Raw genomic sequence first — 27623 nt, forward strand, 5'->3', positions numbered from 1 at the left:
TTAAAATATTACAGGGCAGAAGTGCCCTGAAAGGCTGAAGTCCTTTATCTCAGGCACACCTTAACTTGGTGGATCAGTCATTCATGATACTATCAAGTCCTCAAACGGGAGCACTGGAAACATAAATTTTCCTGTTTGTAAAGCAGTCCAATATTATAGTGAGGACATGCCAGAGAACAGCCCCCAGGGAGAGTAATGATGTTGTCTTCATAGCACTAAAAACTGGCAGACATAAGGCCGAAGGCCACACAGTGAACAATTAGAAACCAAACAATTGAAGAGCTGTTTTCTCCAGCTGCTTGTCCTATCCAATTTGGCTTTTCTGAGCAAGGAAAGTGCAAAGTGGTCTTCGTGCAGAAGAGGTCTTCGTGCAATAAAAGCAAAAGACTATCTCGGACTCAGCCTAAAACTCTTGTTTGTTTGTTTGTTTTGTTCTGTTTTTCAGACTTGAAGCCGCACTGGAAACTCAAGCACACGCCGCTAGGAAGCTCCGGAAACGCCAGGGGAGCACCGGGCCCGCCGAGACCCTCCCTTCTGCGGGGGAGCTCTACCCGGTAACGCCCTCAATGCCTTTTTCGGCGGTCCTGGTCAGACGGGCGCCAAGAACCCGGTCACGGCGGGGGAACGCTGCCCCCCCTTCCCCCCCCCCGCAGCAGCAGCAGTTCGGGCCGCAGAGCTGGGGGCAGCCAGCAAGGCTGATGCCCGGCGAGCACCGGCTGCAGGACACCGCTCCCGCCCTCCTCCCACCACCACAAGGCCGAGGCGGCGGCGCGCTCCCCGAAGCGATCCAGGGGATGACCCATCAGGCGCGAAGGCTCCTTCCATCCCCGGCAGCGCACCCCGGGGAAGCCCGGAACCGCCCTTCGCGCAGGGCAGGCGGTGAGGACCGCTCTCCCCCCGCCTCTCGCTTGGGGCGCGGCAGGGCCCGGCCCCGCATCGGCGGTCTGTTGGTCTGGTCTGTCTCGACGCGCTCGGCGCTCGGCTGGGGGCGGGACGCGCCTCTTCCCCTCTCCCGCCCTCCCCCCCCCCTCCGCTTCTCCTCCCCCAGCAGCGAGCAGGCGGCTCCGGCACGCGCCGCCCGCCCCGCCGCCGCCGGCCATGTCGAGGAGCTCCCGGGCGGTGCTGGCCGCCTCCGTGCTGCTCTCCGCCGCCACAGTGGTGGCCGTGCACATCCAGCAGAGGCGGGAGCGGGAGGTGAGTGTCTCGCCGCGGAAGGGGGTGAAGGGAGGAGGGGGGGGGGGAGTGAGCGAGCCGGAACCCGCCCCGCCGCCCCTACAGCGGCCCCTGCGAACGCCGCCCCGCCCACCGGCAGGGAGGGACCCGCCCCGCGCCTGCGGACCTCTCCTGAGGGATCAGGATAGGGCCTCGCACACGGCCTGGGCACACCCCCTGCTCCGCTCCCTCCCCACGGGTCTTTTGCTTCCTGCCTGCCCCCCCCTCCCCTCGTTATCACCTGCCCCCCCAGCCTGCAGCTCCCTGCCCCTGCCAGCACCCGAGGACAGGCTTCCTGTGCCCGGCACGGAGCCGGGCCCCCAGCGTCCTGTCACCTTCTGCGGCCAAGGGACCTGCCTGCTGCCTCCCCTGTGCTGCCCTCGCGCTTCTCTCACCATCCCTTCCCCAGCTTTTCCGGCCTTGGCATCCCCCGTGCACACAGGCCTGCACCCACTCTCTTGTCTCGCCTACCCCGGGCAGGCAGCAGGTAGGAGTTCCAAGGTGAGGCTCCACAGGCTCAGTGGAGGTGGCTGCCCCATCCTCTCCAGTAACTGGTGGTGTTACCATGCTGGAAGGATGTAGTCCTGGATGTTGTCAGTTTCCCACAATATTCTCCTGGAGAAACCTCAAGTTCATGGCTTGGATGGGTGAACACTTCACTGGGTAAAAAAACAGGCCCAAAGAGTTCGTGGTGCATGGAGTTAAATGCAGTTGGTGGCCAGTCACAACCAGTGTTCCCCAGGGCTCAGTTCTGAGACCAGTTCTGTTTGAAATCTTTATCTGAATGAGGGGATTGAGTGCACCCTTAGTAAGGTTGGAGATGACACCAAGTTGGGCTGGAGTGTTGATCTGCCTGAGAGCAGGAATCCTCTGTAGGGGAATCTGAACAGGCTGGCTGGATGGGCCAGGGCCAGTTGTGTGAAATTCAGGATCTGGCTTGTGTCAGGAATAGGGTGGTCAGCAGGAGCAGGGAATGACTGTCCCCCTATACTTGTCGCTGGTGATGTTGTACCTCAAATGCTGTGTTCAGTTTTGGGCCCCTCACTACAAGAAGGACATTGAAGTGCTGGAGTGTGTCCAAAGCAAGGCAATGAAGTTAGTGAAGGGTCTAGAGCACAAGTCTTAAAAAAGAACAGCTGCGGCAGCTGGGAAAAAGGAGTCTCCAGGGAGACCTTAATGCTCTCTACAACTACCTGAAAGGAGGTTGCAGTGAGGTGGGAGTCAGTCACCTCTCCCAAGTAACAAGGACTAGAATGAGAGGAAATGGCCTCAAGTTGTGCTAGAGGAAGTTTTGACTGGATATTAGAAAAATACCTCTTCACTGAAGGGAGTTGTCAGGCACTGGAAAATGTTGCCCAGGGAAGTGGTCAAGTCACCATCTCTAGAGGTATTTAAAAGATGGGTAGATTTGTTTTTAGGGACCCTTTTTAGTGGAGGACTTAGCATTGCTGTGTTAGCTGTTGGACTTGATAATCTTAAAGGTCTTTTCCAACCAAAACAATTCTATGATTCCATAATTCTGCACACTCAGGGCCCAGGGGTACCACCCTGGCACCATTCCCTGGGCTCTTCCCTGTCTGGCCATGCTGTCCCACTGGTGTTTGTCTCTCTGGCTGGGCATCTGCTCTGCCTTTCCTCAGCTTCTCAAATGCCTCCATTAGTAGGGCAAGCAGCACTATTCTGTGCCATGCAGTCAGCCCTGGCTCTCTTCTTGTTCTGACAGGACAGGCAGAGTGTAAGTAAACTAAAATACCATGTGATAATTAAACAGGGAAGTTTTCTCCGCTGCATTTACAAAATACAGTAATCCTGGCAAGCATCCTACATGCAGGAGAGTCCCACAGCCAAAAGTGTCATGTCAGATGGTGGCAAGTCCCTATACAAAGAAATCCTATCCAGGACTAAAAGTCATGTGCTTGCAGAATGGATGCATTGCATGTGACAAGCTTGGGCAACGAATGTGCAGGTTTAGACCCTGCTGATGAGCCAAATGGGTGCTGATAAGGAGGGCATACATTTAATTTTTTCTCCCTTATTTACAAAAAGAATCTAGAAAATGCACACACACTCAAAAGGGCTTATGTTAAATGTCTGTTGTTAAAGATCTGAAGCAGTCAGAAGTTACAAAGCCTCAGAGTTCAAATTGCTTGTCCATTCCCAGATGCCTGTTGCATGGGTTTTATGATGCAGTCTGTAATGACAGGTTTGTGGTTTTTTCCCCTCAAGAGATTGTCAATGCTTCAGAATGATGGACCTGGAGGATGAGTCTGATTTGTGTGAGGAAAGAGCGGTGCATGGCACAGGCAGTTGCAAGAAAATGAAGGGTCATCTCTTGGAGTGGCATTGGGTAATGGCTCTGTGTTTGCTAGAGCCAACATATGTGCTGGGTAGATCATTTAAATTCAGATTTTTGTGGGTAGTTGCTAGATAATTAAGTATGCCTGCCTTGAACCACTGAAGGTCTGTCTGGAGTATGTGCTAAATGCTCCTAAACTACAACTGAAATAAATGGGAGCTGTATTTCAAGCTATAGGACAACACATGCTTTGAAAAAAAAATTACCTGTGGGTGTTTTTGTGAGACACCTATACTTAATTAATGTTTTTTTACTTTAATCTCTGGCTAATATCTCTCCTTCATCCAATAGCAAGACTGTAAATAAATGAATGTTTACAAAATGTTGATATTCTATAGGGGTAACAGGCATGAAACAGTCTACAGGTAAGTGAGTAATGCCAACAGTCTGTGCATCATGAAGTAAGTAATGCCTAAGGCTGAACAAGGAATGTGAAACTAAGCACTGAGTACCTGGTCAGGATCCATACTGAGCACTGAGCAAGACAGCAGTCCCTCAGACTGCATTGTAAATTAAGGGCAAAACTGCACATTTACAGTACACCTTTCTACCAGTGTGTGAAATATGTCTCTTAGTAAAAGGAATGGTGGATCAGCCAAGGTATTGATGTGTCCTCTGGTTGCTTCACGTGTTTCTAATTATACCAGGATGAAAATGGGGACTTGCCACCCTTTGCCTGTTCCTGTTGCTCTATGCTGTAGCTGTTTCTTGGTTTGCAAAGTAATATTGTGTTGCTTCTGTTGCAGCAAGCTTCTTCCTGGGGAGATCTTCCCAAATAAGACAGCAGTGAACATCTTCCTCCCTGTGAGCCTGTTTAAACTTACTTTTCCACAAATGAAAGCAGCCATCGTTGTGGAGGGAATCAGTGTCACTGCTGTCAGGTAATGGCAGAAAGGCAGTTTAGTCACATGCTCTTTGAGGTGGAGGCACTAAAGTTAGTCACTGACAAAACCTTTGAGGGGTTCTGGGGGACAGATCCAGTGTTTATTCTTTGCTGTCCTTCCTAATACCCAGACATGAGCACAGCCTGTGAACTCAGCCTAGGGAACTCCTGTGTCCTACTGGGTCCAGTTCTGGAGTTCCAAACATCAGAAGGACATCGAGCTCCTTGAGCATGTCCAGAGGAGCACCAGAAAAATGATCAGAGGATTGAAGCATCTCCCCTATGAAGATAGGCAGAGGAGGCTGGGGTTGCTCAGCTTAGAGAATAGGAGGCTCTGAGGTGACCTTATAGAAGCTTTCCAATACCTGAAGGGGGCCTACAAGAAAGCTGGGGTAGGGCTTTTGGCACAGGTATGTTGTGAGAGGACAAGGGGCAATGATTTAAAACTTGAAGAGGGAAGATTTAGATTAGCTATTAAGAGGAAATTATTTATTGTGAGGGTGGTAAGACACTGGAACAGGGTACCCTGGGAAGTTGTGGATTCCCCCTCCATGGAAGTGTTCAAGGCAAGGTTGGACGGGGCCTTAAGAAATGTGACCTAGTGGTAAAGTGTCCCAGCCCATGGCAGGAAGGATGGAACTAAATTATCTTTAGGGTCACTTCCAATCCAAACCATCCTATGATTCTATGACTTTAGAGGTGCCTGACCTGTACATATGAGGATGGGTTTGCAAACCAGTCCTCTGGAATTAGAAGGACTCCCTCCAAAAACTGCATTTGGTGCTAAGCTGTGTATGTTTGCAGGGACATTAGCATTCCTCAAGACGCTAAGCAGAAGTGAAGCCAAAATGTTCTGTTCTTTTTTTCCAGCAGCCAGTTTAACTTAATTTTAAATTGCTATTAAGAAGCACCAAGGCTTAAAGCTTATTTTTTTTTAAATGAAATCTGAGATGTTCTCTTTATAATTCTTCATCTTCAAGTTAGAGAATAATGGCTTCAGGTTTCAGGGACCCAGTTATATGGATAATGTTATGGAAATAAGTAAAATGGATATTCAGTGGTTCAAACAATGGTTTCTCTTTATGCAGATTAATAAACTTTTGACATTTATAGATTGGTGTGTCAGGCTCAAAGTGATTTGAATGTGCACGCATTTATCTAAACAGCTGCAAATGACAAGCAGGCATAACTTCTGAGAATAGAGGAAGGCAAGAAGATTAACTTTTGTAGTTTTGTGTCACTTGTGACACTCAAATATTAAATGTGTCTGTTGCAAACTGCATTTTCAAAGTAAACACACCATCTGAAAGATTGCAGAATAGCTGTATTTTGTGACAGAAAAATAATGATCTTGATGTAATTATTCAATGGCATTGTATCTCCTCAGAGCTTTTTCTCAGTGTTATTAACTAATAGTAATGAAGTAATAAGTTTATAAACTGTGTCTTTAGCGGTTATTAATTTTTAACTTGAGTTCAGTTGATGAAAATTGATGAGAAGGAGCTGTTTGTATTAGATTAATTTCCAGATAAAGTTTTAATTATTGGCTGACGTGTTTGTGCAGTTTCTTAACAAGTTATAGTATTCATTTTTTAAAAATACCTATTTTAATCTTAAGAGGAGAAAAAATGTCTTTGAAATGTACAGTTATTGACATGCTAGATGAGGAGTAAGCCCTGTGAGATCTTGTCAAATAATAATCACAAACATCTTTTAAAGGGCCTTTAGTGCCAGCTTTCAAGTAAACTCTTTGTAGGTGCACTTTGACATCATTCAAACTGGTCAAATTAATTAATTGTATTTTTTTGCCATTAGGTTAAATAATCTATTAATAATTTCTCCACTGTCTAGTGGCTAACCTTGGTACCTTTGAAGCTTTCTCATTCCTAAGTGAGCAGGAGTGGTTCAATTAGACAGGTGGATAATTCTCATCTTTAGCTAGGCTAAAATATGACTGCAATTGCACAGCTTGCTTTAGATGTAAGCCATGGTGGGCTCTCAACAGTCATTTCATGTTTTTGTTAATTTATAGTATTGCTGTCCTCACGTATTGTATTTTCTGATAAGTTTATGACTGTTGCTTTGAAATATAGTAAATTTCTGAATATCTCAAAGCTTATGAGCTGTCTTAGGAGTTGAAGCTAAACTACTGAAGTGGGCTGGGCATCCCATGTTCTCCTTTGTGCTGGTACTTGTCTTTGGTTAGCCATGCTCAGGGAGTTAAATCAGCAGACTATGACTTGCTTTCTGAAGGAAAACAAAACAAAATAAAACAAAACAGAGAGCTGTTTTCTGCTGGCTGAGCCGTCTGACCCTGGGATGAGATGAGCAGTGGGGGCTGGATGCAGCAGCAGCACCAGCTTTGCTCTGTTGAATTTGCTGGGCTTCTATGTGGTCCCCATTTGCCTGTTTAGTGTCCATCTCCTCCATCCCCTGTCTAATCTCATCACCTTTCCACTCACATTGCTATTTTGCCTTAATTGTTCCTGTGGTTCCCAGCTAGTCTCCCCCCTCCTCTTCCCCACCTCGATCTGTCTCATCAGTTTTGGTTTCTGTTATTTTGCATTTCCCTGCTGAGAAGTCAAGGTTAGGAGTTTCCACCAATTAGCACTGTGAAAAGACAAACAAACAAACAAACAAAAGTATCCAAGTAGCAGAGAGAAATAAAAAAGCCTATGAAGGAAACAAAGAGCAACTGGGTTTTCTTAAGGCTTTTTACACCCATGGAGAGGTTTACTCACCAGTTTGAAAACTGCTGGTTTATGTTGCACATGCTATTTATAATGAATGTTTTAGGTAAAAGGGATATTTTTTGAATGAAGTGCCTTGGTTTTTCAAGAGCTTGTCACAAGCCATCCGTGGGACTTTTATCAGCCTTGCAACAAGAGCTTATAAAGTATTTTTTTAAGAGTAAGACGAGCACAAATAAGCCAATAAAGACACAAGGTAGTTTTTCTTAAAATCGTTTCAAATTTTCCACCAAGCAGAAGTTTTGGGAAGATTACTTTAATTCGGTAAAGATTTAGAGCAGAGGTAACAGAATTTGCTAGATTGTGTCCGTTCTGCATGGCATGGGAATTAATGGGTGCATAGCATTTGCTCAGTAGTTATACTGCTTAGTAAACTCACCCATCTGGAGTGATTATAAATGAAGCACTTTTTGGTGTAGTAGTGTTTTACCTTATCAATATTGGCTATCAGCTCCTGTAGTTTTAGATTCAAACCATGTGGCTACGGGTGGTGGCATTTGCAAACGTGGTGAACAGCACTACAAGAGGAATTAGAGTCTGGGTGGGAGTTAATCACATTCATCATCCAAAAGGCTGTGATAAAACCTGTCCCTTGTGTTTTCAGAGGCTGTACAGTGGAGTTCTCAGAGACCTTGAGCGTCAAAATCAGAAAAAGGAGAATATTCGCCTGCTAGAAGAGCAAATTGCATTGACAAAGCAGCTTATGGAAGAAAGAGACAAAGAGCTAATGAGAAAAGGGTCCCAGCAATCTTAGGCACAGACCTGAGTCATTAGAGGTTTGATTAAAGACATTTGGAGATCACTGATATTTAAGTACTTGCAAGCATTTCAGCAAACAGAAGTAATCTGTGAAAGACTCTTTTGTGTAGGTTATTATCCAGTCCTCAAAGCTATAGGGCAGACACCAAACATTTTCCTTTGTCATCGGTACTTCAGCTGTGGAGACTTGGCCAGCACATCCAACTTGCCAGTGTGAACTTGCCAATGAGGGGGGGAATATCTGCTCCTTGTTATGCAGACACCATCTATGATGGCTAATAATGTTCACATGAGTGGGCTGCTGAGCCGCCACGATGATGAAGCCACCAGGACCTCCACCTCAGAGGGCCTGGAGGAGGGTGAGGTGGAAGGGGAGACTCTCCTGATTGTTGAGTCCGAGGACCAGGCTTCAGTGGATTTATCACACGACCAGAGTGGGGACTCTCTGAACAGCGATGAAGGTGACCCATCCTGGATGGAGGAAATGTCCTATTACTGTGAGAAGTGCCAGAAGTGGATTCCAGCAAGTAAGCCTGCCAATTGTGTTGTTGTGTCTTGCTTGCATTGTTGTGGTTGCTGTTTGAAAAGTGGTAATGCTGTCCTGCATAGCACTTTTAGAAGGCTGCCCTTGTTTAGCTGTATCCCAGCCTGTCCAGAGGAGGAAGACTGTCTTGGTATTACATGGAGCCCCACAGCTTCCTCCAGCAGTGTGCATTAGGTACTTCAGCCCATGAACCAGGTATCTAAAACTAGCATTCCCTGTAAAGAAATGGGGTTGTCTTCTTTATTTAGTAGAGAAGGATGTGACTTCAGAAACACACACACCTTTCCAAGTCTTGCTGCTGGTGTGTTAAGGGGACTTTGGCCTAGCAACTTGGCCCCTCTGCTCATTCAGATGAAGATAATGACCCTTGCTGTAAAGCTCTTACTGGGGAGGAAAAGGGCTTTGTTAGAGTGTTACTCTTTTTTTTTTTTTTTTTCTTATAGTGGTCTGTTTGTCACATCTGTGGAGCAGATGAGTAAATCTCAACCTTAGTGCTTTCCCAATAACACAAATTTAATTTAGCTTTCCTAGAAGTGTGAGTAGTCTGTAGCTAGCTTTGGGAGGTGTTTGGAGCAAGCTGCAGAACTTGATCCCTCTGCTACTGCTGCTTGATGTAAGATATATGCTGTTTGCAACACAGCAGACTAGACTGTACTTTCTGAATTCTGGATTATTGGTTCTGTTACTAAAACCAAAAGCTAGATATTGTGAAGCAGTTGTGGTTTAGTTTTTTTGGGGTTGGGGGGGCGAGTTAACAATTTATTTACTTTATTTATTTATTTGGGGTGGGGTTTATTTGGTTTTGTTTCTTATTTGTTTGTGGCTAGAAATAGTGAACTCTTAAGGTGGTGCCTGGCTTGCAGGTGTGTCAGAGTTGCCCTTTTTGCCACCCTAGAATTTGCCAAAAGTTACAGTGTAATCTCCTCTGAAGGTGTGTTAGTGAGTGTTTTGATGTTAATGTAATAATGTAATGGAACCTGTAGTGTACTATTTCAGTAGTAAACAGTTAAGGGTACATATTAACTTGAAAAGTATTAATTATTAAAAAAGAAAAAACAAATGGCAGAGTTAGACATAGTACAAGATATCCCCTCTGATAGCCACTTGATTTAACAACATTTGATGTGTTTTATTCTACAAAGATGTTCCTCTTTCTCGTTGCTGTGGAACAGATCCAAAGAGCAGAAAAAGCCAATCACTGAGCAACAGTAACTAGATACAAATGAGCAAAGTAAACCAGGTGGAAAAGGGAAACACTGTTCCCTTTGCTAATTGTTCAGTTATACAGGTATCAGTTTTCACTGGTGAAAGTCGCCAACAAGCTCAGACAAATTATCTTCTTAAGATTGAATTGACATCTAGAAATTCTGTTAATTCACTAAGTGTAGTGGGGTTTCCCCGTCAGATATAGGTGCATAGTTAGGTTCTGCAATTCACTACAGAAGAGCATCCCTACGTTGCAAATGCTTGATCTGGTGTTGCTCTAAAATAAAAGAGATGTCATACTTTCAGAGAAAAACCTTACAGGTGTGGATTTGCAGAAATGCTGTACTCTTAACTGGTTTGCTTTCTTGTGATTTTTTTTTTTTTTTTTTTTTAATTCGTCGTGATTGTGTAAATTAACCCCAGGTGAGTTTAGAAGTCCTGGTTCATAAGATTTTTTTCCCTCTGCTGTGTATACATAGAATTAGAGCCTGTAACTATGGATGTGTGGGGTTTCACAGCAGATAACTTTTTTTGCAGGCAAACATTTTGCAAAGGATTAACTTTAACACAGCAAAGTGCATACTGAAATGCTTTGCTGATTGAGACCTAATTCATCAACTGTAGTCAAGAGAATGTGTTTCCTGATAATGTCATGCCATCCTTTTAACCTCTCAGTCTCAAGGAAAGAAGATCTTCCCCTGAGAGAAGAAATAAGTAAATAAAAAAAAGGCTATAAAGATAGGTAGCACTGGTAGCAGCGAGTGGAAAGATGACATAGAAGAGAAAGCATGTATGTTTTGATAGCCTTTGCAGTAGCATACTTTGGTTTTTACAGGTAAGCTCTTTTAAATAGAGTGGAAAACCAGTTATTTATTGAAGTATATAGGTTATTCTGGGGAAACAATAAGGAATGAGAAATGCTGCAGAAAAAAGGAAATCCTTGGCTTTGTACCTGCATTCAGATGTTAAATGTAAGGCCCCTGGTTTTAATGCCTTTTCAGTTGGTCGCTGCTAGCTGCTGCAGCTGTGAAATGAATTTGTTCCTTCCATCACAGCGAGTTCTGATGCTTTCTGGGAACCATATGGGTCTCTGGGGAAAAAATCAAAAAGTACTTTTCTGCCTGATGCTGTAGGGGTTCCAAATCTCCCTATAAAAGTACCAAGAAATTGAGTTTTGCCTATTTATTTTAGGTCAACTGAGAGAGCAGCTCAGCTACCTCAAAGGAGATAACTTTTTCAGATTTACTTGTTCTGATTGCTCAGAAGATGGGAAGGAGCAATTTGAGCGGCTGAGATTAACATGGCAACAAGTAAGTGCTGGCAGAACAACCAGAGGACTTTCTAAAATTGTTTATGTGCTGCCTAGAAAAAGAGGATCAGGTATAGGTAACAAAGAAATATATGATGGAACTTCAGAAATTAATTAGCTAAGGGTTGCCTGCATATTAGAACTAAGTAATTTGACAGGTAAATTTAAAGATAATCATACAAACCACATTCCTTTTGGTTTTACTTTTTTTCGCTTCAGGCAGGTCTGGAAAAGCAAAATTAATAAAATTTGGCTGCTAGGCATGAAGAGGTTTTTGTGTATATGAGCAGATGTAAAACTATTGAGGTGGCAACATACAAACAGAAAGCTTGCCAGCTCCCTAAACTCAAAGTTCCAACCTGGCTGCTTACTCACTAGCAATAGTCCTTGTTGACATTTGCTGTTTCAGACACTTGTACAGCTGAGCAGTCAAAATAATTTGCATTATACAGCAACCACCTATGAGTAGACTGATGCTGATCATCTTGCAGTAAGCAGGGCACTGGAGGGGCAGGCAGGCAGTGCTGGCTACCTCTGCATAAAATGAATTTGATCAAATAGTGTCTGCTGCTTAGCATTAAGTGTTTCCACATGTTGAGCATCAGGCAGTATGTGGAAGACATCTAATATTTGCATTCTTTAGGGTAGAAGTGGTGTGCTGTCTCATCACAGATCATTTAAAACATCAGTTGTAACTCCTACAGTGCTTTCTCATAGTGCCCAGTGCTGAGCTGTGCAGGGAAAAAGGTTGGCATAGCAGTCTGTGCTAGCAGATTTTCAGCAGAGTTTCAGCAAGTTAGAGATCTGGAGAGCAAGGGCTGCTAGCATTACACCCAGGTCACTTCAGAGTGGCAAATGAAGAGACAAAGTCAAAACAGGTGAGGAAGAAAGTTGACTAGTGAAAGAACTCTCTCCAGGCTTATATGAAGTAAGAAAAATGGGGACAGTGATTTCTGGTTTGTTTTGGGTTTTTTCAGTGTGACCTCAATAGATTCTTATCTTTAGCCAGTTGAGAAGAGAATTGTTTCTGAAGTCCTGAAACACTGTCCCACCTGACTTCTTACTTAAAACAACCACAAAATCCTAGATGAATGCTTATCAAACTAAAGAGGGGCGTCAAGGCAAAAATATAGGGTACAGGGGACATTAAGGCTGTGAAGAGACCCATCTCCCTATAAAAATACAAACTTCTCTGACAGTGAAGAATAAGTCCCTGTTGGAAGTGGTATACAACTGAGTCTGTGTGATTGTTGAAAGATGGTCCCAGCCCAGTTGTACATTAGGTAAATGTAATTAACTGCTGATCACCTAGGATTCACTGACAAAGAGATGTAGTATTACTTAAGCCTGCCCTTTAGTCCTTTAGTTTAGGTATGTTATAGGTCCAACTGGATTTGGTTGTGAAACACATGAATGAGCTGTAAAAGGGTTGCCTTTAATGAGGATCACCTGGAGACAAACTTATTTTTTGCGTAGCTTGAACACTTAGTAGCTATCATGTAATTTTACAGAGTGTATAATCTGTCCAGTTTGGAATGCAGCAGTAAGTATCTAGAAAGACCATTGGCATTACATTTCTGATGGATTAGATAGTGGCATAACTTGTGGCTATTTTTTTTTAAGGCTTTTTCCCTGCCTCCACACTACATTCATATCTCAGTTGTGATATAATTCATTTATACAACCACTTTGAAAGCTTGCATTACAGCATAAACCTGCATAACTAGGCAGCTTGTTATTCCTCTGGGATGGAGAAATCTGTGAGAATGTGCATCTAACAATAGAAAGAGGAGAATGGACAGTATGAAAGCAGGAAGAAGATGGATTGCAGAAGTTACCTATGAGATGTTGCGAAATAATTTTGAGGGAGCACGGATTTGTGTTTGTGGCAGCTGGGGGGCAGGAGGGACAGTTCAGCAGATGAAACAGAAAAAATTGACTTGTATCCAACGTTTTCTGTTCCAGGTTGTCATGCTGGCAATGTACAATTTGTCTCTGGAAGGAACAGGACGTCAGGGTTACTTCAGATGGAAAGAAGATATTTGTGCTTTTATTGAGAAACACTGGACTTTCTTGTTAGGGAACAGGTAAAGACATGATATTTCCCTCAAGGTCTGGTTGGTAAGCCAAAGGAATTAAAATCTGCCAAGATGGTCAGGAATCTTGTTTAATTCAGTGGTCTGTTGAGCCTTACTAGTGAGAAAATTAGAGGATTTAATATTGAGCATCCTGAATGTATGCATAAGGGGTACTTTAAAAAGAGTAACAGTTTCTTAGTGGGGAAAAACAACCCCAAGAATGTAACACAAAGGAGATGAAGATGCATATTTTGGGGGTTATCTTTTATCTTTGGGTAGGTATTGTATGAACCTACAAAGCCTTTGAGTATTTCTAAGCTGACACAATGGACGGGCTAGTCCTGATGTCACTGGGCTATAAAGCTGGTATGGACCCAATTTTCCAAAAAGAAAAAATTGTGCCTTGTCTGTTAGCTTGTTTCAGATTTAAAGAAAATAGTTATTACAAAGGAGGCATTGCAAACCACTGCAGTGTTTTTTTGATGCATATAAGGAAGCCGTCAGCACAAGAACCCTTCTAAAGGGCAGCCCTTGTGGCATAGCGAGTTGTGTGCTGTATAGATGAACAGAACCTTTTTTCTGAGGGTGCTGAAGCTGTGAGACCCAAACCTCGCTGTTAATCCATGTGCTATGGAGGCAGGAAAGGAGATGAACAAGCCTCTGAAGTTGTAGATTTTGTTGACTTCTCAGCTTCTTCTCCAGGGATTTCTCTGTTGTAAGATCTGTTCTTTCTCCCTAGACAGATTTGCTTTCTGGATTTACTTTCAATGCCTGTCTGTGCCTCCATGCTCTGTCCTCAGCAATGTTAGTATTTGCCCCCTCAGGAAACAATGGGGACCCTGACAGGAAGGCAGCTGATGACCCATTGTCCCTCACTCAGGGAGCCATCACCTTCCAGGGTGTGCTGCTGCCTTTTGAGACCTGCCCTGGGAACAAGGCACTCCTTGCTCTGATTAAATTCAGATAAAGTGATTACTGGCCTTAGAGGTAGTTTTCCCACTTGCCTGGACAAGTCACTGATGGAGCAGGGACAGCTGAACCACATGCGTAGCGGTTCAAGGCGTGCCTTGCTTTACCTCTTTGGTGTATTAAAGCACAGTTTATCCAGATTTGCTGTAACCTTCCAGACTGGTCTGGGGCACTTAAGTTTAACCCCTCGCATCTGAGGGTCGGTACCCCACTGTGTGTAATTGGCAACACTCAGACAGCAGCAAGTATCTGCTTGTAGAAGCCTAGCCTGAGTACTGAAGTTTTTCCAGTGGAGGTGTGCAAAGGCAAGGAGGAATCCTTGTGCAAATTAGGGTTTAGACTCTACACCATGCACCAGATTTTCCAACAGAGTATCCAGGGGAGTATTTCAGTTATTGGCTACGGGAGCAATTTTTAAATATTTTTTTTCACTTTCTCCCTAGTGACATTTTAATTAGCTCTGTGACCAGTTCATAGAGGAACAGAAAGCACGCAGATGCCCAGTAGAGCACAGTGCCCTGAAGAATGAAAGGCTTAAGTGTAGCTCCCCACGTTCTCCTGGCTGAAAATGTGCTTCAAAAATAGTTCAGTGAATGTGACTGACTGGTATGTTTTTTAGTAGGGATCCTCTTCCCCATGCTGCAGGAGAGGTTTTGTGGCAGTAAGCTAAAGACAGAGGTAGGGCTCCATTAGATATCGCATGCATGTGTCCGTGGGACAAGCATACATTCTCTCTTACCTTCCTGCTCCCTGCAGCTTCGTTGACCTCGATGATTTATTTCTCAGACCCTGAACTCTGCTTCTCTGCAAGCCATGGAGGGCAGAGTGGTTGAATCCCAACCTGCTTTGTGAATTCTGCCATAGGGATCCTGTCCTACAGCTCTGGGATCATGCTTTGCTAAATTAAATCTTAAAACAGTTAAGGCAGGCATGTAAATTAAGTCTGTCTTTCCTTGTGTGTGAAGTGATGCCTTTATCACTACCTCTCCCTTGCCTCTCCTATGCAGTACTCACAGAGTCCTGTTTGGAGTCTGCAGGAACAGAATGTAGCTCTGCAGCGTCGGGTCAACACACATATCACTAGGATCCTGTTCTTGTGTTGTCAGATTGTTAACAAAGGTAGCAACATCAGCATTGGAAAGCTGGGAGTTCAGTGACAGGCAGACCTTTCCTCTGTAGGCTCAAGTGTATGGCCACTCATTGATAAAAGAAAAATTGCATCTCACCATGCACTGCATGGTATATATGTAGTGCTTTTTACATCAGAGCCCACCAGTACATTGTATATTGGCCTTCAGAGGGGTTCTCTGAGAAGAAATAAATTAATCTTTTGCCTCTTTGAGGATGGGGGTGAAGTGAGTACATTATCCCCTGTAGTAGTGCCAGTAGCAGAAGCACTCTGCTCTTTTCATCTTGGCAGGGTGGGAGGATCAGGATGAAAGCACAGCTGTTGGTTAGGGACCTAACACTTCTTTCCCCCTCTCTCACCATAGGAAAAAGACCTCAACATGGTGGAGCACAGTTGCTGGCTGTCTCTCTGTGGGAAGCCCCTTGTTTTTTCGCTCAGGGGCACAGGAATTTGGGGAACCAGGATGGTGGAAACTGGTTCATAATAAACCCCCAACAATGAAACCTGAAGGAGAGAAGCTGTCTGCATCTGCACTAAAGGCAAAAGGTAATTCTTTCCCTGGTGGTGGGTAGGTTCCTAGCTGGGCCAGAGCTGACAGAAAGACATGAGAAAAGTTTACTTAAAACCATGTTTGTGTACACGGACAGTTTCTTAGTTTGCACTGCTGTGTGGTTGACTTAAAAGGACTATGGTACATATTCTGTAGTGTGAGAAACCTGTTATATTTTTGCATTGTGCTAACTGATTTAAAATATTCTGAGATTTATGCAGTTTTGTTTTTTTGTTTTGTTTTGGTTTTTTTTAGCTGAAATTACAATTTCTGTTTTGCCCTTTACCCTGGGGAGGGCTTTTTTATCTTTTGTCTCTGGGTGCAAATTCACTTCTGTGCAGATAAGCAAGATTTGGGTTTTAATGAGGCTTTAGTAATGTGTTGGTGTTATGCCAAACATCCAGCTGTAAATTTATTACATATTTTGAAAATATGTCTTCTAAGATTTGTAGCCAGTGTATTCTTCTGACCATATTGTATGTATCCAGTGGCTGCAGGAGCTCAGTGGTTGTTAGAATAAGCAAACTATTTCTTTAGCAGCTTCCAAGCCACCTCTGGATCCCATCATTACTGTGGAAGGACTCAGAAAGCGGGTGAGCCGCAATCCAGTCGAATCAGCCATAGAGCTGAAGGAGAAGAGGTCTCGCACTCAGGAAGCCAAGGAAATTCGGAGAGCCCAGAAGGAGGCAGCTGGCTTCCTGGACCGGAGTACTTCCTCCACACCTGTTAAATTCAGCAGTCGGGGCCGTCGTCCCGATATTGTCCTTGAGAAAGGAGAGGTAATTGACTTCTCCTCCTTGAGCTCTTCAGATCGCACTCCTCTGACAAGCCCTTCTCCTTCCCCGTCTCTGGACTTCTCTGCTCCTGGCACTCCAGCCTCACATTCAGCTACTCCCAGCCTTCTTTCCGAAGCAGATCTTATCCCAGATGTCATGCCACCACAAGCTCTGTTTCATGGTAAGAGATGCTGTAGTGTTTCTTTAATAATGAGTGACATATAGCTATCTAGGAAGATGCTAAAACCAAAAAATTCCCAATGAGCTTCAGGATCTTATCTTGAAAAGACGAAAAGTAACTGGTAATGTTCTGCTCCTCTCAGCTGCATGTCAATCTTGATTAGTTTCCCATAGTTGTATTGCCAGCTTCTGAGGCCAGAAAGAGCCACTGTTATTGTCCATAGTGGGTAGCAATTTCATAGAATCATAGAATCATAGAATTGGCTGGGTTGGAAGGGACCTCAGAGATCATCAAGTCCAACCCTTGAACCACCATTGCGGTTGCTAGACCATGGCACTGAGTGCCACATCCAGTCTCTTTTTAAATATCTCCAGGGATGGAGAATCCACTACTTCCCTGGGCAGCCCATTCCAATGCTTGATCACCCTCTCCGTAAAGAAATTCTTTCTAATTTCACCTAGCAACTGCTGCACCACTCAGCATAAGCATTTTACTGCAACACATTTTACACTGTTAGATAGCAACTCTGATTTTGTCTCAAATGTTTTTAAGTGGCAGAAGCGTAATTCTTGTGATAACATTCCATTAGCTTCATAAATTTGAACATCCCGATTAACAAATGCTAAGTTTCAGTCAATTGTAAAGCAGATGCAGGCTGAATGCTGTTAGCTCCTTAAGGAGCCAGACCTCAGTCTAATTGGGAAAGTGAAAAATAAAGCACTTCCTGATGGAAGGAAGGAATAATAATCAGGTTCTTTAGAGGGGCAAATCCTGTGCTGCTGAAGCTCTTAATTGTTCCCTCAGATTAAACAGAACTTCTCCAGAGTATGCTAGCTGAAGATAAAACTCACCAGCTTGTCCATTTGATCCCCAGTCTTCAGGAGTCTTCAACAATTGAATATTTATCAAAGAGCATGAGCTTGAATATGAGGAGTGCTATGTTTTCAGATGCCAAGCTGCAGAAGGATTGATTCTGTGTCCAGAAATTAGACTCCTTAATGGTATCTTCTAGCCAAAACCAGGAGGTCCAGAAACATATAGAAAATGTATGTTTACCCAGTGTATGTTAGGTAAATTGTTGTTTGTTCTTAGAAGAAAAGTCCTGTGATAACCCTTTTTAAATGGGGCTTTGTTTACATTTTTTTGTTGGATTATTTTGATCTGTTGAACAGATGATGAGGAGATGGAAGGGGATGGAGTCATAGATCCAGGAATAGAGTATGTGCCCCCTCCTGGTGGGACAGGTGGTGCTGGCACTGTGATAGCAAGTAGAAAAAAAGTGAAGACAGCAGAACAGATCAAGCAAGAGGTGGAGAGTGAAGAAGAAAAAACAGAAAGAATGGAAGGTGACAGTGAAGATCCTGAAGAGTCAAGTGCATCGCTGCAGGTGAGAGGGCGAGACAAGAGGAAGCCACAGCAGGAGAAGGATGCTAAACCCAGAGCTCCAAAGCACACCTCTGTTAGTATCTATGAGGAAAAACTGCTGCTGAAGAGATTGGAAGCCTGTCCCAATGCCACGAGCATGACCCCAGAGGCCCGGAGACTGAGGCGCAAGCTGATAGTCAGACAGGCCAAGAGGGAAAGAGGACTGCCACTCTTTGACTTGGACCAAGTTGTGAATGCTGCACTGCTCTTGGTTGATGGGATTTACGGAGCTAAAGAAGGAGGTGTTTCCAGGTCACCAGTAGGGCAAGCAACATACAGAACTACTAGCCAGGACTACAGGATCTTGGACAGATACCAGGTGAATGTTTCCTAATCTAACTGATCTTTCGGTACTAGTTATTTTAGAGCTTTTGCTGCAGACAGCAAATGGCACCTTGAGGTTATCTGACTCCCAAAGTAGAAAGGATTATGTGAGCAAGACTCATCTTAACCTGGGGCTGTGTCCCCATCAACACTTTCACAAGCCCTTTTCTTCCTGAAACATGCTTGGACAGCATAGCTGTCTATCAGTGTCAGCACCTATGTATTTGTACTCCAGCCCTGCCCAAACACTGATGATGGAGTACTGGAAGTACACAAATAGGTGTTTGCTTTTTCATGGTATGTAGGAGGGTGATCACTTGCACTGCTTTTCTGAGTGATGAGTGCATCTCATAATTTTGGGTGCTAAGTCTCAGAGCACACAGCAGAGTCCTCTGACCTGGAACCACCATGCTGTGTGTCCAGTCCATCTTGTTACATTGGAATGCCCTTATTCCCCCTCCGTTGATGTCATTCCCCTGTGTGAAGTCATTGACTAATCTTCCCAAAATGTTCTGCATTTTTTGTGTATATAGACAATGCTGCCAGCCATGAAGGGATTTCGACAGCAGACAACAAAGTTTTTGTATCGACTGGTAGGCTCAGAAGACCTGCTGACAGACCACAGTGTTGTCAGTCCTTACACATCACGTGTCCTGAAACCTTACATCAGGTACAGCTGGTCAGAGGTTGAATTTGCTCTTGGCTTCTGAACCGACAGCCCCCACTTGGACACCTTTCTTGGGCGGTGCTCCTCACTCATCCTAGAAGTACAACCCAGTGTACTATGGTAACCCTGACACAGTAGTGTTTTATTTAGTTGAGTAGTTAAACGGGCTCTGCATTGGGAAGGGGTGTCTCCAAGAGAGGACAGGGCAGAGAGGAAATCACCATAGTCATTCAGTGTCATTAAGTTACACCTACTCTTGGGTTGGAACCATGTTTTCCTCACTCCTTCTGTAAGGAGAGGCTGGTTCAGTGAGCTGTGTGTTGAAGACGTGTCCTGACCTCTGACATGAGGGTGTTTCTGCTGAGCTGGGTGCTGCTTTCCTACACGAATGAAAGACTGTTCTTTTGTTCCAAGTTGAGCATGTCAAAAAATATTTCATGGGCAGTACCCGTTCAGCTGCAGTGGCAGTTATTGTTGCTCACTTGCCTTTTGTGTTTGCTTTTCATGTTACTGGCAGGCGTGATTATGAGACAAAGCCCCCAAAACTCAGGCTGCTGGCAGAAATCCGGGCGTATCCACACAGGAATAATCTCAACTGGAAGGCTGAGCCAGAAGCACCCATTGATTACTGCTATGTTCGCCCTAATCACATCCCCACTATAAACTCCATGTGCCACGAATTCTTCTGGCCTGGTAAGATTCCTTCAGTGCTTGGTTTTCTAAGAAGGAAGTGGTTTTGTTCAGGAAAGAAATATTCTTGGGCCAAATTTTTCTTCAGTTGGTGTCTGGCTCTGTTCTTAGAAAACCATTATCTGATGTCATAGGAATGCAGTTGAGATGGAGACATGGGTTTGGTGTCTTTGTCTTTTGAGATCATTTAGAACTGGGCAATTAGGTCCTAATTAGCACAGCACTTAAAGAAAAAGGTTGATTTGGGTACACCATTGATGCCAACAGGAACAGTCAGTTACTAAAAATAAGAATCCTGTGAAACCTTTTTCAGAATGTGGGGCAAAGGAAACAGTTTTATACTGTTGTATATAGTGATTTTTTTTATTATCTACATCTTGTTAGTGTCTTAAAGTTTCTTTCAGTCATCCATAAGCTGGGTATGTTGGAGTGAAATTTGGAAATTGCAATTACTACTGCAAGCTTCACTGTAGTGTGCTTTATTTCTTAAATCCTCAGTATCTGCAAGGTATGGGAAAGCCTGGGTATGAATTTCCATGTGTCATTTCTTGATTTGTAGGCTCTTTGGGACAGGGGCTACCCTTTGTGGAGGCAGTAATGGGGTCATAGTCACTGTTCTTGTGAAATAATAATAGTGATGTTCATCTACTAAATGGATCAGTTTCTGATCAGCAAACAAGATGTCAGACTAATTTAGAAAAGTCCTATACAAACAGTACACACCTGCATTCCAAGTAACTGTTTGCTTTACGTTTTAATTTGCAGATAGTGGTTCAACAGCGTTTGTAGTTCAGCAGTGCTCATGTGCTGCAGTCAGGGTTGGAGCTCTTTGTGCTGCTTGTTGTACAAATTGTACAATTCAGAAAGAGATAAGATGGCATACCTTCCCTTTCACAAGCTTTTTTGGAGCACATGAGAGAGACTTGCAGTCCCAACAAAGGTTGAACCCCTTTGTCATAGTCCCTCCTCTTCAGAAAAAGCACTTGAAGCTCTGTCGAAGTTGGGTTGCACCTTCATTAAGTTCTTCACAACCCGCCCTGTTTTATTTAACATGAGGAGTGTGGGTGTGTTCCTCCCGACTGTGAACTGCTCATCTTTTAAATCAAAGCTGATGCTTCCACAGGTCTCCAAACAGGAATCAAAATTTCTGTGGTGTAAATTTTCAGAGACTGAGATTATATGACTTATTTCACCTTGGTTCTGTTTCAGCAGGAGAGATAAGCTGAGGTGGTGATACAACAGGAGATAAAGCACAGTGTCTGTGGAACTAAAGGGTTTAGCTTCACAATGGGCTGGTATGGCTGGGGAGGGGGTGGAATATGCAGCTGGAAAGGCATAATTAAACTAGCACTGTTGTTCAGAGAAACAGCTGTAATTCCACCTAAGTTTAGGCATCCAAAGCATGTGTGCTTGAGGGATGCTATCATCAGTAAATGACATCTTAGGAGTGCTCAGTTGCCTTCTAACAGCAGTGTTCTTGTTGACTGAGTTCTTAAGTTTTAGACACTTCACTGAGTGGAGTGAGCCCAGGCCTTAGTTCTTCCACATACTTCCTTCAGAGCTCGTGTTTCTCATAGGGCAGAAACAAGTTTGCAGGTAGTTACCACAAATGAGCTGATGTGAAGCAAGATTCCCCCTTGTCTTTCACAGTTTCTTGTGCCTTCATGTCCTAACGGGAAACATTTTACCAAGTGGTAAACCATACTGAGCTAAGCATCTTTCTACAGGAATAACTGCATGCTGAGGGGAGGGCACCGTTTCATAGACGCCCGTGAGCTCAGGGCAATGTAGGGTTCCTGTACAGGCTTGCTGTGAGGCACTTCACAGTCAATTGCAGCCTTGAGATAATTAACACAGCTCCCTATTGCCAATCGATTCCTCCCACGTCTTACTCCACCCAGCTTACTCTAGAGCAAGAAAATAATTCACCCGGTTTATTTGTGCCTGGTGCCTTATGAAGTCTTGCATTTCATCAAGAGTGATAAACATTACTGGAAAACATACTCTGCTGTTTTGTTATCCCACATTCCAAATATATCTGTGATTGCCAGTTTGAGGCTGAAACTAACCTTTACAGCACAACACCACTATGTCTTACGCCTCATTTAGGGCCTGTCCACGCAAATTACCAAGCAGTTTTCTGTGCTGTGAACTGCACTGCTTCGCCCTAACATGCTGTGTGGATCCTCTTAGGCTTCAGCAGCAAAGGGATTACACAAGGTAAAAAACTCCATTCAGAAGTCACCAGCTTCAGGCATTTCTGTCCAGCTTCTGACTCAGAGAAGCACCACTGCCTGCAAGGCTGCTTCATGCCCCAGATTAGAGAATTTGCATGCTAAAAGCAAATGTTTTTATATAGTTTTAAAGCTGTGGTCAAATTCTCAGTGCAGCTCCACAAACAGCTGAGTATGCACAACAGGGGAAGCAGCAGGAGCTCAAGGCCAAGTGGAGAAAAGAGATAGATAGGAACCACAGGGAGGTAATGCTACCAAAGCTGTAGTTAGGTTTCGTGTCATCTGTGTTTGGAGAGTTTGAAGGAAGAACTGGATAGTTCACCTTGTGAACCAGCCAGTCTGTCAGGCTGATACACTCTAAACTACCCCCCTTTGCTTGTCTGCAGGCAGGTCTTCGGCACTGACTGTCTGGAATAGGAATGGTGTACACCAGCCTGGTGCTGGCCCAACACAGGTGAAATGAAGGAAACCCTTATCTAGTAATGTTACTGTAGTCCTTAGAAAACCCAGACAGGGGGCACAAACTTACTGGGACCAGTAAGTCCAGCAAACATTTGCACATGCAAATACCTTTATCCACATGCATATTCATAGCTGGGTCCTTAGCAGAGTCGGCTTATATGGCTCAGAATATAAACCAAGGAAAGACTGGGTGCTGAGATTGTGATTATTTTATTTAAAAAAAAAATATTCTGTTTTAGAGACTGTGCTTTTTGAGTTTTAGTTTCATCCTCAAGTCATCTGGGAGAAAACTAGCTTTGTTAATTTCTCCATGAAAGAATCCCCACATCTTCTTTTGTCTGTGTTTGGTTAAAGCATCTCTCAATCTCGGAACTTTGAAATGAAGGTAAAAGAAAGGGATCAAGTGAGCGTCTACTAAAAGGCCTTAAAGCTCTGAATTTCCATGCAGGTGTGACACTTCTGGTTTGCAATGCTTTTAGCTGCTGTTTCTTTCTCCACAGGAATTGATTTGTCAGAATGCCTGCAGTATCCAGACTTTAGTGTTGTTGTCCTTTACAAGAAAGTTATTATTGCCTTTGGCTTTATGGTGCCAGATGTGAAATACAATGAAGCTTATATCTCTTTTCTGTTGGTCCACCCTGAATGGAGAAGAGCTGGGATAGCAACCTTCATGATTTACCACCTTATCCAGGTAATGAAAAAAATCACCTCTCTGCTAAAGGTCTAGGTCTCCTTTCTTCCTTGTGTGCATACATGCAAATGTTAGAAAGTAACCAGTGTTGTGTTCCTGCTGTCTATCTCCTTCCCCTTGCCTTTTCTTTGCTTGCATGCCTGCACAAATTGCCCACTGTCAGAAGCCTGCAAAAACATTTATGGTGGGAAATCACTTCAAAAAGAAACTAAAACATATTTAGAACAATAACCATGGTGGACAGGTCTGCAGAATTGGTGAGGTCCTGTACGCTTTGGCTCTGTGGGGATAAATTTTGCATTCTCTGGTTGGTGATTCACTTAACATACCATAGATGTGGAGTTTAAAGGATAGACTAAGATAATAGTGGGGAGGGTCAGTTAGAATCTATTGCAGCTTTCTTGGCTATACCTGGAGGTTTATTCTGTGACCAGGGCCTTTGCATTAAATCACTTGCTGACCTTAATCATTCTCTTTCACTTTCTAATACTCTGATTCAAATCCATCTGAGTTGAAGATAAAAAATGTGTTTGCAGCCTCATTCAAGTTTGTTGAAAATAGCTTGTACTGGGCTTTGTACCACAGGGACACTTGGGAAAATTAATCTGAGCTAACTGAACAGGTGGCGTTAAAGTAGTTAAACTTCATTAAATCTCCAAATGAATACTGTTATTCAGGTGGCCTTAATGCCATTCCCTTTCTTGAATTAAATTGCAGGAAAGCTAGCTTAAATTTTAAGTAAGGATGCAGACAGGTGTCCTTTTCGGAGCACACAGATTTACCACTCCCTGAAGTCTCTTGGCAGAGCTGCTGATGTGAAACATTTCTTAACTTGTTTTAGTAAAGATGAGCTGCATTAGCAAAAACTCATCTTTGAAACTCTTTTTCCATCATGTTAATTTGGCTGAAAAGAGGTAGGGAGTGCTGGCAGAGCCTTGGGAACAGATCTGTACCTTGGGAAAGCAGTTTCCATTGACGCTAGCTCTTCTGGACCACCTGAGGGTAACTACCTACATAGCTCTTTGCCTATCCACCTCCTTTGCTCTATGTGTTGACACAGGCCACTAACCAATCTACTTTAAGTTAACTCCTTAAATTTCCCCAGTCTCTCTGTGTTAAAGTGTTTAAGTAAATTGCCCTCAGCTGTAGTCTGTTGATATGAGATGTCAGCACCTAGTGAGAACAGGCATGAGTGATGTGCCAGGGTTTTTGGGGATCAGGCAGCTGGAGTGGTGTATCTCCAGCACAGTTGGGATGTGTTGGCAAGTCAGCTGTAGCAAATCATCACAGCTTTTTGTAGGATATATCACAGCCAATTAACATCATTCTGGTTGCAGGTAGACTAGCATAAGATTACCACATTTAGGAGTGCCAGGCAGGTTTCAGGCTGATTAGGCTTGCTAGCAATAAGAGCTCACCAGTGTGTTGTCAGCTCACATTAGATTTCTTTTTCCATTGCTGAGGATCTGTCTGTAGTACAAGGCATTTAGTCAGGGAAAAGAATAAATGGTGACTGTGACCTTCTGTTCCTCAGTTACCAGATTCTAAACACTACTTTGCAGAATGCTTGGGCTCACACCAGGGTCTGCTCTCTGTAGCTAGGGCCACTTCCATATACTGCTTGGATTAAGCCTAATTCTGTCTCTTGCATCAGTCTGGTGAGTTTGGGAGTGGATTCTTGGGAATAGCATCATCTAACAGAAAATGTGTTGATGTAAATGATGCCTTGATGATGGGTTTGTTTTCAGACATTCCCCTCTAATGCATCCGGGCCAGAGAGCCAAACTGCATCTTCTCAATGTCTCATTCCAAACTCATTTTCCTAAAAATGAATCCAGATTATTTTACTTCCCCTCTCCCCCTAAATTCCTTTGAGAGTTTTCCCTTAGAATACCATGGAAATTTCCTAACGGGTGTTACTGTTCCCACTGAGATTTATAATACATTTAATATAAACAGAATGCTATTCAAACACTAGATGAAAGCAGAAAAAAAGAATTACAATGGCATCTCTATCAGAGAGCTGCTAACCAGAATAATCTGATGTCTTTAAGGTAAATTCAGCCATGCTGTTTGCTGTTGGAACTGAATTCCCTGCCTTCTTTGGAGGCAAGTGCTGTGCCCTGAAGGATGGGAGAGGAGCTGGGTGGGATAGACAGGAATTCCAGTGTGACAGCCCAGAGGCGCGCTGGGGCTGCTCAAGCGGTCCTAGAGAACTCAGCTCTGTTTGCTGATGGGGAGGAGTGCGGTGCCTGATCTTCTGGCATGTTTTGTCTTTTCATCAGGCCATTGTTAGGTATTTGAGATCAGTGCTGTACACCAAGATGATTTTTAATTAGCAATTACTTATAATTTGTCAGCTTTCCATTGTCAATTGCTAACGCAAAACCTGCTTTCATTGTCAGAGAGTCCACATTTCCCAGAAACAAAGGCTCAAAGAACAGTAATGTTCCCTTTTCCTTTCAGCTGTTGCTATGTGTGGTAATTTCTGTGTTAAGGCTTGCGATTTTCTCACGTTTCCTCAGTAACTTGAATACCTGAACTGATGAATCTCTTCACCTCCGCATTCCCCCAGAGGCTATCTCATTCTCTTGCTGTGATATTTCTCTTTTTTTCCCGCCCTCCCTTGGCAGACCTGCATGGGCAAAGACGTAACCCTTCACGTCTCTGCAAGCAACCCTGCTATGCTGCTCTACCAAAAGTTTGGATTTAAGACTGAAGAATACATTTTGGACTTTTACGACAAATATTATCCCTTGGACAGCAAGGAATGCAAGCACGCGTTCCTTCTCAGGCTGCGGCGCTGATCCAGAACTGTCTGGGGGTCTGCAAACAGCCCAGAGTGTCAAGGCAAGAACTACCACAGCTTTCAGCAGAGGATGTAGCTGGCCACATGAGAGGTGGAACGCACTGATGCCTTTATCCCTAGGACTCCGAGTGTCAACAGTGCTATGTTGTGTGCTGAAACTGCAATCAAAGAGGATTGATTCCTACATTCCAATGGGAGAGGCCTGGAAATACCAATTAGGACATTCTGTAACCACTGGAAAATTGAAATTCTTTATGGGGAGTTTTTCTGACACTGTTACGTTGTAGATCCTCCTTGGCAAACAAACAAAAAAAAAAAACTCAGACAAAAAATTATCACTTAAAGGGGCCCCATGGATTTCAAATTTTGAAAACAATTGAAAAAAAAAAAAGGGTTTTTTTTTCTTCTGTTTTTGTTTATGGGAAATGAACATCTAAACTTAAATCATCCACAGTGTTTCTGTATATTGCTTTGTTAGGAACCACATCTTGAATCTGTGAAGGGGAAGAAGACACTGGTGTGTCTAGCTGGATGCTGACATTAGGAAAGCTCTACACATCAGAGCAGCAGTATTGGAACCATAGCTTAGGAACAATGAAGAGCATGTGGACTCGTGATTCCAAATGCAAGGCTCAGAGAGGTCTTGTCTTCCTCTTTTTCCCTACTGCCCTCTTTTCCCCTCATTGACCCTGTGCTCAATGTGAAGTCCTTATTGTATGCAGTGTTTCATGTTCAGAAACAAGATGTTAAGTGGGTTTGTAGGGAGGCAAGGCAAGGTGGGACACAACAGCTGCCAGATGAGCTCTTTGAAATCTTACAACCTGTCTGCCAGTTGTTGTTGCTAGAGATTAGCCCTTTGGGCCCACCTCTAACCATTGAGCCACCTTTGCAGGCTCCAGCATCCATCTCTTCCTGCTACAGATGCTCTGGCTAGAAGAAACCCAGAACAAAAGTCAGTGGTGACATTAGAAACGCAGGCTCTGGTTTGTGGAAGCAGTCTGTTTGCAGCTTGGAGAGGATAGAGGTGGACCAGTTCCAGTTACTGGAAGTGTCTAGGGTGTGATTTCATGGCTCTGAGTATAAAAGGGAAAGAAAAAATAGAAATAATCAAAAATTTTAAAAATGCAAACTTCTGTTCCTCTTGACTTTTATTAAAGTAAGCTGGCAGTTTGCTCTGCTGCCTGACTAAAGACCAATCTGTGCCCTTAAAACATGAATCGCAACCACTGTACTGTTCCTTTCACCTCAAGCCCAAGAGAGAGCTATCCAAAAAATGTGACTGTTTTGTTCATAACACACCATATATACCTGTTGGGTAAATGGCTATAGTAGTAGTTGTGTTAATGGAGTCTTCATTTTGGTAACAGCAGAGAGGTGGACACGAAGTATGTTTTTGTGTAGCCAATGTACATCTTCAGGAAAACAAAAACAGTGTTAGTGGGAGGGGAAAAGAACCCCTCCAAGCATCATGTGCCCAAACATTTCCACCTGTTCTATGACATTGTGAAAATTTTCAGTGTTACTGATGTTATGAGTTAGCTGTAATTGAAAAGAAAAAACTGTGTCTTCGTTAATGGAATTAAAGCCCTTCCCTTGGAAAAACCTACCTGTAATCATAC

General features: G+C 43.7%; 2 protein-coding genes across 3 annotated transcripts; both read left to right on the forward strand.

Annotated features, from left to right (window-relative positions):
• Positions 1 to 1001: 1001 nt before the first annotated feature.
• Positions 1002 to 7973, forward strand: LOC103528016 (protein PET117 homolog, mitochondrial). Its single transcript, XM_030447770.1, has 2 exons — positions 1002 to 1194; positions 7806 to 7973. The coding sequence occupies exons 1-2, from the start codon at positions 1099 to 1101 to the stop codon at positions 7953 to 7955; spliced, it is 246 nt and encodes an 81-aa protein (XP_030303630.1). The 5' UTR covers positions 1002 to 1098; the 3' UTR covers positions 7956 to 7973.
• Positions 7974 to 8195: 222 nt separating this feature from the next.
• Positions 8196 to 27551, forward strand: KAT14 (lysine acetyltransferase 14). 2 transcript variants are annotated; one of them, XM_030447768.1, is made up of 10 exons: positions 8196 to 8487; positions 10902 to 11020; positions 12985 to 13106; positions 15560 to 15741; positions 16283 to 16702; positions 17875 to 18446; positions 18985 to 19121; positions 19636 to 19811; positions 23005 to 23195; positions 25829 to 27551. In XM_030447768.1, exons 1-10 carry the CDS (start codon positions 8214 to 8216, stop codon positions 26000 to 26002), a joined length of 2367 nt encoding a protein of 788 aa, XP_030303628.1. In that variant the 5' UTR covers positions 8196 to 8213; the 3' UTR covers positions 26003 to 27551. The 2 variants fall into 2 exon arrangements, with proteins under 2 accessions (XP_030303628.1, XP_030303629.1); XM_030447769.1 differs by having other exon boundaries at positions 16286 to 16702.
• Positions 27552 to 27623: the final 72 nt, after the last annotated feature.

The sequence above is a fragment of the Calypte anna genome, chromosome 3 (genome assembly GCF_003957555.1).
Source record: "Calypte anna isolate BGI_N300 chromosome 3, bCalAnn1_v1.p, whole genome shotgun sequence".
NCBI lineage: Eukaryota > Metazoa > Chordata > Aves > Apodiformes > Trochilidae > Calypte > Calypte anna.

Coding starts and splice junctions, on each gene's coding strand:
- LOC103528016 (XM_030447770.1), top strand. CDS start 1,099: ATGTCGAGGAGCTCCCGGGCGGTGCTGGCCGCCTCCGTGCTGCTCTCC. Junction 1,195..7,805: donor AGCAGAGGCGGGAGCGGGAG/GTGAGTGTCTCG, acceptor TTGTGTTTTCAG/AGGCTGTACAGTGGAGTTCT.
- KAT14 (XM_030447768.1), top strand. CDS start 8,214: ATGCAGACACCATCTATGATGGCTAATAATGTTCACATGAGTGGGCTG. Junction 11,021..12,984: donor TGAGATTAACATGGCAACAA/GTAAGTGCTGGC, acceptor TTTCTGTTCCAG/GTTGTCATGCTGGCAATGTA. Junction 13,107..15,559: donor ACTTTCTTGTTAGGGAACAG/GTAAAGACATGA, acceptor CTCTCACCATAG/GAAAAAGACCTCAACATGGT.